General features: G+C 32.8%; 1 protein-coding gene across 2 annotated transcripts in view; it reads right to left on the bottom strand.

Moving 5' to 3' along the window:
- Nucleotides 1-16101, bottom strand: part of TLL1 (tolloid like 1) — a 279927-nt gene that overhangs the window by 36773 nt on the left and 227053 nt on the right. For both annotated transcript variants that reach the window (XM_032632666.1, XM_032632665.1), the window contains 3 exons: nucleotides 15203-15383; nucleotides 6197-6322; nucleotides 3491-3618 (listed from right to left, as the gene is read on the bottom strand). In XM_032632666.1, the coding sequence (XP_032488557.1) occupies nucleotides 3491-3618; nucleotides 6197-6322; nucleotides 15203-15383 (435 nt within the window). The remainder of the gene's footprint in view (nucleotides 1-3490; nucleotides 3619-6196; nucleotides 6323-15202; nucleotides 15384-16101) is intronic.

The following is a 16101-nucleotide window of genomic DNA, read 5'->3' as shown; positions in this document are numbered from 1 at the left end:
TAATGTATTGTAAAGGTCAGCTGTGGACTAGAGTATAGCACCCTAGGAGCTGTAGACACAGGAGTTTGCACCCACTTGCAGGCTCTTCTCCATGGACTTCAATCTCCTGCTCATGAGAAAGACTGTGGGAAGAGTAGGAGTTAGGCAAGTACCTTTCTTGGTGTTGCAGGCTTGGAGGGGAAGTGGTCACTGCTGGGAGAAAAGCATGAAGTCCTGTTGCAACCTTTCTCTGGAAAATAAAATAAGCCTCTGGGGGAGGAGCAGGAAACCTGTCACCACCAGGGCAAACATGCAGACCCACTGTAGCCACAGGAAAGCTTAAATAAACAAATAACACTTCCAACCCTGGGGAAGTCTTGGACTCAGGAGCCTACACCAATAATACCAGAGACCTGCTACAACTGGGAGAGGGAAAAGAAACTCTCCCATAGAAGACCAACCAGAGATAGATGGAGTTTGGCTGCCAGGAAGAGAAGAGGCAGGACCACTGAGAAAGGCTATTTCTAAGACCTAGAAACAGATCCTGTCTAAGGTAGAGAACCCCTTGTCCTCACCACCAGACTACCAAGCACCAAGCAGTGTGTAACTGCAGTCTATCACTGGTTGAGGGAAAAAAGTGTGAAGAGGGATACAATTTGTGATAGAGATGAAAGCAGAAGCTAAAGGTAAAGGAGAAACATTGAGAAAATGCATCTGAAATTCCAGCCTTCAATCTAAGAGAAAGGAATTAAAGCCAATGGTTCACTGAAGGTAATCATAGGAACAAGACAACCCAAACTCAGCTAATTACTGACTATATTCACTCAATAACATCCCTTCCCATATACACACATTCACTAACAGCCTAACAGAAGAGATGTAACCATTTCCAGACATAAAGTCTCTACTGTTAAACACAAAATGTCTGATGTTTAATCAAAAATTACATGACACACAAAAAGGTAAGAAGAAAAGCACAGTGTTAATAGAGAAAATAATCAACAGAGCAGACTCAAACATGACCTCTATGTTTAATCTATCAAATGAGAAATTTCAGCAGAGATGGTGTTATGAATTGAATTGTGCATCCTGGCCAAACACATGCATTGAAGCCCTAAACTCAATGTGATTGCATTAGGAGACAGGTCCTTTAGGGAGGTAATCAAGGTTAAATGAGGTCATAAGGGTGAGGCCAGATCCCACAGGGCTAATGTCCTTATAAGAAGATGAAGAGACACCAGAGCATGCACTCTCTCTCTCTGTCTCTCTCTCTCTGTCTCTCTCTCTCCATATGTACACACAGAGGAAAGACCAAGTGAGGACACAGTGATAAAGCAGCCATCTACAAGTCAGGAAAAGAGGCCTCACGAGACACCAGTCCCCACAGTCCCTTGATATTGAACATCTAGCTTCCAGATCTGTGAGAAAATACATTTTTGTTGTTTTAACCACTCAGTTTGTGGTATTTTGTTATGGCCACCTAAGCAGACTAATACACAGGAACTCTACTAAAAAATCAAATGGAAATTCAAGAAATAAAAAAACATGATAAGGGAGATAAAGAATACCTCTGTCAAACTCATAAGTAGACTTAAGACAACTGAATAGACAATCATTGAACTTGAAGATCGGCCCATAGAAATAACCCAAGCTTAAAAACAAAAAGAGTGGCAAAAAAATAACAGAATTCAAGAGTTATGGGATAATATGAAACAATCTCACATATGTGTAATTTGAATCCCAGAAGAAGAGAGACAATAATGCAGGAGGAGTTTGTCAAGAAATAATGGTCAAGAGTTTTCAAAAATTCATGGCAGTCATCACAACATAGATGCAAGAAATTCAAAGATTTCTCAGAAGGATAAATTACTAAACAGATAGACAGACGGACACACACACACACACACACACACACACACACACACACTCCCAGATACATTATATTCAAAGTGCTGATAAAAAATGTTGAAGGCAGCCATCAGAGAAAAGAATAATTATTTCCACAGGAATAAAATTAAGATTTACCACAGACATTAAAAACCATGAAGGACAGAAAATAGTGGAGTCAGGTATTTAAAGTGCAGCTGAGAAAACAAAATTGCTATCTTAGAATTTTATACCCAATGAAAATATCTTTGGGTGTAAAAGACGTACTCTGCACAGACTTACTCTACACACACTATAAAAAGAAATTCTTCAGGGAGAAGGAATATGATACCAGATGAAACTTGGATGTACACACACACACAAAAGTCTTCAGGAAAATCCATTTTCCCAACTGCCTTAGCTATTGCACTGCTGAAAAGAATGCAGCCTTTGCATCTCAGCCCATAAGCTTCAGAGAGTGATCATCTCAGTCAGGGTCTTCAACAGGACTGGAAAGCAATCAAATCCTACAGTGCTGTTATCTTAGCACCTAGCATCCTTCCAAAGAGTGGCTGAAATGAATTGATGTCTCTTTTCAAAAAGTCATATACTGATATCTTACAAATACAGTGATTGGAAGGAACGCCATAATAGGAATATGAATATCTCAGTGACAGTGTCTAATAACATTATTATTATGCTGCAAATGAATAAGATGTCTTTATTGGCCAAAAAAAACCCACTGAAGGAAAGGGTTCAAACAGACTTTCAAAATTAACTGGACTGGTCCAGTAAGCTACAGTGGACTGGTAGCCTCATTCTCAAGACAATTTCTTGTCCTTTGTTATGGTTCTTGTTAGACTGTCTTGAATTTTGTTAGTTGGCATTCGTTCCTGCTTTTGACAACAGCATATTTCAGAAAATTGTTAAAATTTCTATATTCCTATGATTCTATTTCTTTAAAGTATACTCTTCAAGTATTCTGTAGCCTATAATGAAATTTAAGATGTACTGTCAGATGACCAGGACAGAATGCAAGATTCATAGAATACAGGAGAGAGGACATATATTACATTCATATTTGAATTTGGAAGAAGTCTAATGATAACGGTACTCATCTAAAGAGGGCAACTACATTATGCAAAAATAATATTCCATAAACCATAAGACAAAATTAGTTTTATTATAAAAATACATATGCTTTGTATATGAGTCATATAGAATTGACACAACTGATAGAATTTACTATGCTGCATTGAAGTGAATACTTATTGCTTTCTTGCTGAATTTCTGATATTTTTGTTCCTTCATTTATATCTCCATTTGGAAACATTATTTCAATAACATATTAGGAAGTAGAACATATTGTTTTGTAGTAATTTTGGTAATGCCTTTTAAAGCATCCCATCCAGGATAAGAAGACTGTACAAGAACTACATGGCTACCATTACTATCACCTTGATCTAGGAAATCAGGAATTTATTTAGTGTTAGTAGGAAAACATAAGAAAGAAAATCTTTCCCATCTGCCTACTAATTCAATTCAATTAAATAAACATTCATTTTATTTATTTTATTTCCATGCACTAGCTGTGCAAGATACGGGCAGGCAGCTTTACAGAAAAAAGAACAATGCGCTCACTTACTAATTTGATTCGATGACCAGGAGTTGCACTGATTTCCCATGTGCATTCTTTCCTGCTTGGGTACTTGTCTGGCCAGTTAGGACTAGTGATGAAGCCACTTGGACTGTGAATCTTCTGTTCACACTCAGCTGTGCCAATAATGATAAAATCAATTAGTGTGGAAATCTAGCCCAGAATTGGGCCAGCAAGGAAGTAGCCTGTTTACACACTATCCTGATGAAAGATTTTCCTCAATAACTAATCATCACTCTAGTCTCCAGTATCATATTCATCTGCTTTGGTAAACCTGTTGCATAATCATTATCATAATCAGAAAATGTTTGTTTTTGGGTTCACATGAAATTGTGTTTACAATGAATTAAATAAATGTCTACAAGAAAATGAACTCTTTTTAACTGCTGGATCTTTTTAACTGCTGGATCTGGATCTAAAAGTTTATTTTAACAGAGCAACATTATTGACAATCAAAGATATCAACTCTTGGTATGTGCAAAATATTTAATGCAATGCCACAACAAAAATGACTATGTCATTTTCAGTTATTTTCTTCCTATTAACAGAAACATCATTTATAGCTAACTAGTATCACTAAGCCACTTTATGAAACATGTCTTTACATTTTCTCTCTCTCTTTGTTAAAGTATACACTTGAATACTTAAACCATAATTTTAGCTGCTTAAGTAAATTATCTGTCATTTCATCACAGTGAAATGAAGCACTAAGGGGAAAAATATATAAACAACTACTAGCTTCTGAATTAATTTAAAAAAATGTTATTCAATTAACATGAAATTTCTTTTAGGTCTTACAATTTAAACAACTTCATCTTGGAGGGGACCATCCAATGTTGTTAATTTCAAACTTCAAAAGCATGTAATATCCTCAGACTGTATTCTATCTGTATAATTTATGAAGTGTCACCCTGCACATCCTGGCTTAGGCTGGAAATTATTTGTTATGTATTGTGTAACCCATTCTAAAATACAATTAATTCTGTGAAATTTTCCAAGAAATCTCTGGGGAAATACTCTACTATATGGAAAAAACACTTGTTGCACTACAGGGCTGCACAGTAAGGATAAAATGACTGACATTACTGTGGTGTTGGCACATGCTTTCCGACTAGACCTTTGCTTTAACTGTGCCAGGTTTCCATAGGGAGATTTGGATTCTTAACCAAGGAACACAAAAAAAGGGTGAAATTTAGCTCCTTTCAAACAATATAGGGTCATGCAAGACAGTAATCTTAAAGTCTGGATCCTGTCTTGACAAGGTTTCCTAAATCCCATTATCCTTCTCCTTGCCTTGGCCATATGAAGTGTGGAATCTCCCAGATCTGGCAAATAGTTTAATGTATAAGACAAAGCCAAGAGGCTCACTGCTAAACTGTATAAGGCACCTGTACTATAGCAGTGGTGAAAGAAAATCCATCCCCTTTACTAACAGTAAAGATGAACTTTATTAGGGGTGCCTGGATACAGTTCCATTTAAAAAGAAGTCCTTTCTTGAAAATATTTACTCTAGTGAAGAGAGACTTTGGATATCTAAATTTATTTGCTACCTGTGAGTCACTGGCTACATGCATACTCTGAAAAGCTCTCTCTTTTTTTTTTTCTGAATTACCTTCCAAATTTCAAAATAACTGGGCCTATTCCCCAGCCTATTGATTTATCAGAATACTTTACCAAGTTACACATATCACAATCTCATTGGTTTATGCTCATACATGAAAGTAAAAAGAGAAAAAAATCCTACTTGCATATGATTCTGGGCAATGTCATTAACTCTGTGAAATAAAGAGGAAAAAAATGTGACATATGACCATATTTGAATGGAACTGAATGGAACAAGGGTCAATTCAGGGTATTCTGTACTATTGGATTGTGAATACAAAGAAGTGCTATCTACCTGTGGTTCTAGTCAGGCACCCACCACTCTACATGTTCTAATGACTAGTTATGAAACCTGCCTTAGTAATAAATCCAAGTTAAATGGAAAATTCAGAAGCAGACCCACAAAGGAAGAAATAAGACCTGAATAACTATTTCTTGTTCCCATGTAGCTCATATTGGCTCAGGAGATTAAGATAATTATCTTTATAAAATCTTGGAATATGGTAAGAATTTGGGACCAAAAACTGGTAGGCTAATATTGAGTTACTAGGATGCTTCTGTGTGTGTGTGTGCTGGGGAGGGGGCAAAACCATCACTTAAAACTCTAAATGGCACAGTATTTTCAAATGTCTTTCTTCTGGTAGGCATTTGAATTTGATACTCCTGGTATTTAAAGTGACATCACTCATGTAGCACATATATGAGATATTTTGGGGAGGGAAATTGAACCAAATGTAAAACATTTAGCAGAAGTTAAGTTTAAATATGGAGATAGTTATAAGGTCTGTTCTGTGAAGACTGAGGGATAATGTAGTGCCTTTCTGGCTGCCAGATGGCATCACAGCAGCTTCTATGTCTGTTATACAAAGTTATTCTAATTCCAACCATATATGAAGTGCAGTACCTTTAGGTAATACAAAGTTTCCAATTGTATGACTTGGATCTTTGAACACTGTATGTATTTTTATTTTTGACATTTGAACAGTTAACATTTAACACTCATTGATATGATTAACTCTACCTGGAAGGACTGCTTTACCCAAACTGCACGAAATTCTAGATGTTGTCAAAAAAAGAACACTTCTTTCATACCTTCCTTGCAATCATGTTTATTTTCATGCAGCACAAATCCATTACGGCACTGACACATGTAGCTTCCCATTGTGTTGACACACTCATGTTGGCACCCGCCATTATCCTTAGAGCACTCATCTTTGTCTAGCAAAGAGATAACCCCATAGATTAATAAGTAGCTTTAAAAACAAAGGACATCAAAGGAGAGTCATTTAGTTGTGGTTAACACTGGCAAAGGGTAAACTAAGTCACAGCTTTCCGTGTTCTCAACATAAAACAAACAAAAAAAATCAAAAAATTTATAGTGTCTTAGTTCTACCCACTCCTTCTTTAGCTTGGAGCCTTGTGCCATGAATTGTTTCCAAGATCATTTGCACCAGGGTGACAACATGTAGTCCTCTTTCATTCCTATGCTGGAGAAGTTTTGAGTAGGGTAAAGGAAATGAAAGAATATTTTTCCAACTAATCCTAAACATTTATAGCCAATTTTTAAAATAAATTAAAAATTGTGAGTAGTTTGATTAAATGCAAATCATGGCATTTAAGTGGAGGGAAATCCTTCACTATATTAACCATGGTGTATAGGCAGAGGCTAAACACATTTCCAAGATTTGTGTGTAATCGTTTTTTAAAAATCACTCAGTATAATTACTGTAGTTGATTTTTTTCATTAACTTTGCAGTTATGCTTAGCATTAATAAATCTGCACATTTTATAATATTTCAAGACAGAATAAGGCATCATTATACTATCTTAAAAAAGAAACAATTTATATATTTTAAACTAATCTCCTCTAGCAGACCAGTTTATTAATAAGTAATTCTGTAAAAAGGCTTTTAGTGTGCTAGAAGTAAAGGTCAGAATAGGAAATACGAGCTTTAAGAAATAGACAACAAATTCACTACAGGGAAAAAATCCCAACTATATTAGCAGACAGTCAATTCAGTGAGAGGCATCAGCCACCATATTATGTTGCTTAGCTATCATTCCATGACTGGCTTGTCCTTTAAAGTAAATACTGACCTCTGCTCCTGACACATACATATGATGACACATCACTCAGACCTTCCCCGTCCCCATAGCACAGAGAACAGAAAGGACGCACGACAGTCACATCAAAGGTCAGGCTGAATTCAAAATTTATACTGTGAACTGACTTTTCTAGTGAGAATTTGTGAGCTCATGGTGGCACACAAATAGCAAATGTTATTTTTGCCTTTGTAATCAAATCAATATTCCCCCTATGGAGATGGGTTTAGGAAAGACATTTTTATCCAAGGATCTGATAGCAATTTTTATGAATGCAACTATTTTTTCCCATTTTGTAGACTGATAACATGACATAGCACATATATGCTATGTCTTATATTGCCAATTCATGCATTGGCAATATAAGAATATTCCATATACATACAGGCAGTTCCAAAGTTCTAAAGAATATATCAGGATCAATATATCTGCAATTTATGTGTTCTCTACCTATCCTTAACACTTCCATTACACTTTTAATACTTACTATGGAGGCTAAGCAGAGGAGAAAAAAAGCATAGAATAAAGAAAATTTATCTCTAAGAGAACATCAAACATCAAAATATATAAGAAATCAGAAATTAATAGAGAATTAGCCTTGTAAAATTAATTTTAGAGAAATTCATAATTTGGAAGTCCCATTACCTTAATTGTATCAACAGTGAAAATTACATGTGGTAAGTTGTGAATGACCTGTGCAGAATGGGTGAATGGTGAACCATACTTCCTACTACCATGCTGTCAGCTACCTGCATTTCCTAATTCAGACAGTCAAGCAGTAGATGATTTAAATTTACTATTTTAACACACCTTTCCAGGGGCTGTTAAGATGCTTTGGAAAAATACTTCTTCATGAGCTGATGCAGAAATACACTTCATCATTGTTAAAAGGAAAGAGCCAATTAAAAAATTTCTGGTGCTAGAGTTACTGTGAAATAGACACATATTTCCTATAAAAATATTTATCTAATGTTTGCTTGGTATACTTCAAACCTGATATAGTGAACTTTAGTTGTACTCAAGGTCAGATTTTTGAGGGTTGTTTGGAAATCTAAGAATTGTAAGTAAAGTAGTTTAGAAAAAAATTAGTTTACATTTACAATTGACTGGTAACCAGGTTGCTCAGTGACAAACCTATCAGGGCAGGGACTGCCTGAGTCATCCCTTTATTTGGATCTGTTTAGACTACCATACATGAGAGATATAAAAATGTTAAAAGAAAGAACACAAGTTAGTATTGCTGAATTTTTAAACCTACAGTCATTTTATGATGAAAACAATTCCAAAACATAAAATATTTCTAACGTTTAACCTTCATTCTAGTGGAAATCTCATGTTGCTAGGTGATATTTGTAAGGAGAGTTATTTTCTTTAGATCTGATAGAACATAATCTGACTTGCAGTAATAGTAAGTAAAGAGAAATAAAGTTGAAAGTGAAACCATTCATATTTGAATAGTAGTTTTTTGTAGCCAGTTTTTCCTATTTCTATTGTGCTGGAAAAATAATTTCTAGAGGAAGAAGAATAAAATGAGGAAGAAGAGGAGGAATAGCATGAAGATTTTATATAGTCATATTGTCTAAGTATCTATTATTTTTCAGTGTTCCAGTTGATAAATGTTTCCTGTCTTCTTCCCTGCATCAAACATTTCTTAATACAAGTGATGTCACATTAAAATTGAGTTATCAAATACACTGCTAGAATATATGTATAGGTTAATCTAAAGCTTAGCTAAAATTCAAAATTGGACAAATCAAAATAAAAATTAAAAGCAGCAGATAAAAGTCATCATCCCCAGCAAAGTAGCATTTAAAATTGTGCTGGCATATGCCAAATAGTCAATATGAAAAGACAAAATTTTAGTAAACATCGGAATACTTGGAATTATCCAGACTTTTTAATATCACACAAACAAAGAAAGCTATTTATTTAACTTAATATCATAAAAGATGAGTTCCACAAATATATTCTGAACTTATTATAAAAGGTCATCAAACTTGAGGAAAAAAAAACTATTAGCAAATATAATTCTGTTTTCACTTTCTTTCCTTTTCTCCTCTTAGGACACAAACTACTAATATTTTGAACAATGAAAATCCAAAGAAAGAGAGAAGGAAGGAGGTTGCAGAGTTTTAAAGATTTCTCAGAAAGTCTGCATAACAAATTCAATAGTTGAGAATTCTATCAATGATTCATTTGAAATTTTCTAACATTTTCATACTATAGGCATGGAATTTAAAAAATAGTTTTTATTAGTAAGAGAAACAAACATTTTATTGAGTAGAAATCAAAACATTTAATCTTTGCAGGTGGAAATTAGCCTCCTTCTTCGGAATGGACATATCTGATTTCCATTCCTTCATGCTAGATGAAGGAAAGGTCCATTATTATGGAAAAAGGAAGTGGCATTTTCCCATCAGAGGCCTGCAGAGTATCCTTGAGACTATCAGAGGCCATTAGTCTATGAATAATACATACTGGATGGGACTGAGGTGGCAACCTGTATCAAGTTCTTGCAAGATTCAAAAATAAAAATTTTCTCTTTGCAGAAAGCTTCCTTGTCTGTAGGAAAAAGAAGTAAAGGGTCCACGCACCAGAACAGAAACACATGAGCAGATATACTTACAATAAATGCTCAAATATAAAATAAACAGATCACACACATTCATGCATACACATATACACCCCATGCATGTGTGCACGCATACAAGACACACACAGGTTTCAACACAAAACTGTTGAAAAAATAATCACCTTCAAAAGACCTCTGATAAGCTCTACTGAGAGCAACGACAGACAATTTGATCTTTCTAAATCATGCAAATATTTAAATATCATTTATCATGAAACTTGGAACAGGATTCAGAATCATAGGAGAGCTCTATTTGAAATTAATCACACTAAAATTTAATGTTTTGTTAGAATAATATCAGGTTGAATTTATTCTAAAAATACCTATGACCGTTCCATGAAAGAAATGGTGTACAGGAGGAACAGTGTAAAGAAATATCTATAGACACTGAAAGGTAGATAAGACGAGGAGCAGGTCAGTTGAAATCACTTGAATACAGAGGTAGAAATATCACACAAATCATTTTATCTGACTCCTATATTTGTTACAGACAGAAATAAACTGGGAATCAAGAAATCTGGGTTTTACTGCATTTCTGCTACTGTGCAGGTCACTGGGTCCATCAGGAAAGGATCACGTTCCCATTAAGTTACCCGTGAGGGGGACTACCATTTAATGAGGTTTTCCTTCAAGTCATCATTGAGTCTTTTCACCACTACCAGGTTGCCTAAAGAAGGTGGAATGTCTATGCGCAGCTCTCACTGCCTGAAGTTATTTGTTACATTATTCCCAAATAATGAACAGTGTGAATAAATTAAAAGTCCAGTTTCCCAAATGTTGCTGTTTTTACATGCATAAAATCCTACTAATATTTCCTTTAAGTTTAACCTATTTAAAGAAAAATAATTTTGTTCTGAGAATACAGTTAATTTTGCTTAATCACTTAAAATAAGTAAACTATATCATGTATACTTATGCAGATTTGTATACTTGTGTTCAAATATAACATCACATAAAATTAAGTTTGGTTTTACTATCATAAAAGTAAAGTAATTATTGTTAATCTATAAACAAACCTCATTCATTCCAAGAAAATAGCAGTATTATAATGTTGAACCAGATTTCTTCTAGAAAATGCCTATGCCATTATATTCTGAATTACATAAAAAATTTAATAGACATGTAATCTTACATCATGTTCAAATAGCCTTACTTTTATAGTTGTAATTTCCTTATTTACTTTCATATTATTTCATTATATTGCTTTATAACATACCCTTAATATCAGAACTATATGACACTAATTTTTATAGAGGAGCTTGTGGATATTCTGCTGTATAAACCAATCACTTCTAGATTGCAGCATTTTTCATGACTAATTTAAGACATTAAATAAGAATTTATGTGATGGTTTCTTGCTTTGATGTGCATGGAAGTGACAGAAATCTGTATTAATTATTTTGCTAATAAGTTCTTAGTGTCATTCTTCCAATTCCATTTCTTAGGTCTATAAAGTGCTTATTTAAAATCAGAGGCTATGTGCAAAAATAAGTAAAATCTCAGTATGATTATTTCATTAAATAATTGTAGTTTTTAAAATAACGCTAAAGTTAATTTCATTATATTCATTAAAAATCTAAATACATTTCCTTGTGTTTTTTCTTCCTTGATGTATCACTTAGTTGCAAGACAGCTAGAAGTTATTTTTAAATAGCTTTCCTTTACAAAATATATGAAATCACTTATAATAAATATTGTTTCTTTTTAAATTGAATTTCTTGATAATATTTCTGAGGAAAAGTATGCTGAAAAAATAGCTAAACATGGTATATTTCTCATTATGTTTTCATAAATTCATAATCACTTCTAAACTTTTTAGAAAACTGGTTATAAACAGAACCACTTAAGATTAAGTCTCCAGACAGGGTGAGAGGGAGACACAAGAGGGAGGAGATATTGGGATATATGTATATGTATAGCTGATTCACTTTGTTATACAGCAGAAACTAACACACCATTGTAAAGCAGTTATACTCCAATAAAGATGTTTAAAAAAAAAGTTTGTCTCCATCAAATGTTTCTGGATTAACATACACAATACAGCAAACATTTATTCAATTGTCTATAAGATATTATAAATTAACTATAAAAATAAAAATTAGAAGCTTTAACTCATTCAAAACATTTGCATTAATATTATTAATTTGTATTAATATTTATTAACTAATTAACAAATAGATGGATTTAAAATTTTCACTCTCAAAGATCAAAGTCTATTAGGTAATGTTTTCAAATCTAGAAAATATTTGGGGTAAAAGATAGGTAGAAATATGATGTGTGTTTTCCTTTTAAAGTTATTTTTATATTTAAATCAGATGAAAACTGAGAAAAATTGTGGAGAAACTACACTGCACTATCTTTTCACCTTAACACAAACATTCTTGGGATTTTTAAATAGCATCGTTCAGATCTGTTCCCACCCACGTGCTTAGCTGTATGCACAGTGCACATATAGCTTTATAGCTAGATTTCCATTAATATTTTATCATATACAACTTTTTACACCATGAAATCATTAAACCATCCTTATGGTATGGAAGAGCTCACACAGTGCATTTGAAGGTTGTTTAAAATTTCTGTCACTATCACAGTATATTGAAAATCCTTCTTCCAGATTTTGAAATATTTCTTTATGAAAGAGTCCCAAGAATTGAATTTCTGAGCAAACAGATTAGTCATTGTAATAATTCTTGATTCCTATGCTAAATTTATTTCTAAATAATTTGTCACAATTAGTGCAGTAATGTGTTTTATCAAATTCCCAAGAGTGAATTTTAACATAAAATAATCCTTCAATTTTGTTTGTGAAATACAATATCCCCATGATTTACATGCTTACTTTCTAATAGATACGATGAGTCATTTGACTTTTAACACACAATTACACTTATAGCATTATTAGAACTCTAAAATGATATTTTCAATGTGAATAGAATCTATATATTATAATGGGTGATCTTTTGTAAATTATGTTTTGGTAAGATGATCATAATCAGGACATTAAGTAACAGTGCCATCTCTTTATTGTACAAAACAAATATGTTTTTATCTTCCCTTTTCCTGAGCAAACATCTTCCCCACTAGCAGAAACTCCCAAGAATTTAAATGTAAAATAGATCTAATTAATTATCCAGGACTATAGTATTTTAAATATGAATCTGACAAACTGCCAAGACTTTTCAATGAATCAAAAAGAAAACACTGAATGTTTATACTTAATTATCTTGGACTTTACAAAATAATAATCTAATAAAGAAGTTAAAAGTATATCTATTTTTTTCCAGGTCACAGATAATGTTGAACATAACACATAACTAATGCTATTTGCAAAGGATGTGATCATCTCTTATGGTTAAGAGAACAGAACCCAAGATGAACTGGGGTTAAATACTTTGTGACACTGAACACTTAGAATATTACAGTTTTACTTTGATTATTAAAGACATAATGTATGCCTGCATAATAGGTTCTCAGAATGATAGCTACAACATGAGAGTTTGGGGTTTAATTTTCCCTGAACTTCATTGTTCAGTTTACTTAACAATATTATTGTCCTAAAGACACAGACTAATAACCTGTCTTTAGAATTTAGGAAGTTTTGCCTGAACAGAAATATCAGATAACAAATTTTAAATACTCTGGGGAACTTTAAATTTACTTATACTTTGTCACCAGTATATGTAGCATGCATCTTTTTAAAAAAGTTTTATTAAATAAAATGAGTGATTAAAGTATAGGATCCTGGATATTAATAATATAATAAAACCTATTCACCTTATAATTTTAATTTTTAAAATAAATATTTAGGTGGTTCTAAGATAAGAAGCCTTATCTCTAAACACTGGATCACCTAAAATTTGTAAACTGCATAATATTTATAGAATAGTAAAGTCTAAGGAAGTCTTCCTTTCATGAAAATAGTATATTAAAATGCTACTTTGAATAACAAATCTTAAATGAACGCCTGAGAATAATTTTTATTATTTATTTATTTATATTGAGGTATAGTTGATTTACAATGTTGTATTAGTTTCAAGTAAACAACATTGTGATTCAATATTTTTATAGATTATACTCCATTTAAAGTTATTATAAAATATTGGCTATATTCCCTGTACATTACATCCTTACAGCTTATTTATTTTATACATAATAGTTTTTACCTCTTAATCTCCTCCCCTTATCTTGCCTCTCTCCCCCTTCCCTCTCCTTACTGATAACCACTAGTTTGTTACCTATATCTGAGAAGAACTTTTAAAAGGCAATTAAATCTGAGGGAAGGAAGGGAATGAGAACAAGGGAGACAAGATACATTGTATTTTAAATGTACTTTCCTATATGACTTGGACCTCAATGGAACTTGTGAACCATTAATTTCAATTACACTGAAAGCCCCAAACAAACCCCAGGCACTGTAAACCTCATTAATCTTAAATACATGGGGACTGGAATAAATAGACTTTGAATTAACTCAATCTAAATTACCTGATATTAAAATATAATTGGAATTCAGTTGCTTTACATTGCTTGCCAGTCTTTCAGGCAGAATAGATTGCTATATCTAGCAAGGCTTATTACAATTTTATCTAATTTTGAAGTTTCAGAGTAATATTTTTAAAAGGAACAATTTTGAAATTGGGAAAATAAGGGCATTTCACTGATGTTTCTATCTAGTTTCTTAAAATTTAGGGACCTTTAATCAAACTTCAGCTCTTTAAGAGGGAATTTTTAATGTGAGTTTGTTCAACTAAACATTAAATTCCAAATGTAGACATGTCAACTGCTAAATGTATCCAATAATATATTATTTTTAGTAAAATTATAATTTCCATATTTCTAGGTCTCTTACTGCAATCATTTCTATAATGATGAGGTAAAGTATGATTTTTAACGTCTGCTTAATAAAAGGAATGAATATATAATAGTAAGAAGAGGAATAATAAACATGTTGCTAAGCAGTAAGAATAAATAATATGTTGCTAAAATGAGACCACATATTCCAAAGACAAAGATAATTTTGAAAAAGTCTGCCACTTTTTGGAAGTCTGGTATCATTATCGCTATCTACTTATAAAGTCACTGTGTGAAAATATTACCATAATAATTTTGTGTTATTTTTACTAGCCTTTGAAATATTTGATTAGAATTTATGTAAGATCTAAGTGTTTGAGAGTGCATTTCATCAGGGCCATTCTTATTAATATCCCAATTTTAAAAAAGTATTAAACTAGGATAAATGTTCATGCATTCTATGTATCTCCATGTTCATTTACAGAAAACTGGGAAGAATGGATAGCATACAATTTAAGCCAATCCACCCTTAAAATCTGTAATATACACATGTAGCATGAGAATACTGATACCTGAGAAGAAATGTGCTTTGAAACCCTTCTTGGATACAGTATTGTCAGATTTGAATTCAATTCTCATATTGTTGAACTGAGATGTGATCACTTCAGGCACTTCAGCACCACAAAATTTGCCATGCAATTTAGACTCAGAAGAAAGACCACTCCAAATCTCCACATAATCGTATTTGCAAACCTAGAAATAAACATGGTTACTGTAATCACCAGATTTGAGAGCATCAGATGATTGACATTTACTTTTTTAAAATTTACTGTGTTTTTCCCTCTTTACTCCTGTGGTAGTCAAACTGGACTTAACAGGTCCAAAAATCAAGAAAAGTGTCCAAATATGAAACAGAAGGCATGATAGACAGATGAGAGAATTTTGCTCCGAATAACCCCAAGAGATGTATATACAAATGTATGCTTGTATATATGTATTTACAGCATACATATTTTCCAAAAAATACAGACTTAAGGAAAACTGCGATGAATAATTGTTTAACAAAGCATATGATTGAACTCTGGGCATGATGTGTACTTTGCAATATGTCAACTCAAATTACTGGCTCTTGTGATATTAATTAGGTGATAAATAAGCAAAATGTTGCTAGGAAAAATGAAATAAGTTTTCTATCTACTTTGTTACAACTGCAACTTTTATTTAGAGAGGGCTCTGACACAAGACAGGATAATGTTACCGAAGCTAAAGTTGTTTGATATTGACTTTCCTTTTAGATATCAGTAAAATGAATAAAACAATGAAGTCATAACTTAACCCAGTATTCTATAAGTCAAGATTTTGCTCATGATTTTATTTTAAATATTCAAGACTTTAAACTATGAAAATGCACAGAATTTTATTAATAGGATTCCACACAGTAACCTCATCATAAGTTTAAGAATTCCAGGAT

This window comes from Phocoena sinus, chromosome 5, assembly GCF_008692025.1.
Source record: "Phocoena sinus isolate mPhoSin1 chromosome 5, mPhoSin1.pri, whole genome shotgun sequence".
Taxonomy (NCBI): domain Eukaryota; kingdom Metazoa; phylum Chordata; class Mammalia; order Artiodactyla; family Phocoenidae; genus Phocoena; species Phocoena sinus.
This window is presented reverse-complemented; position numbering and strand designations above follow the sequence as displayed.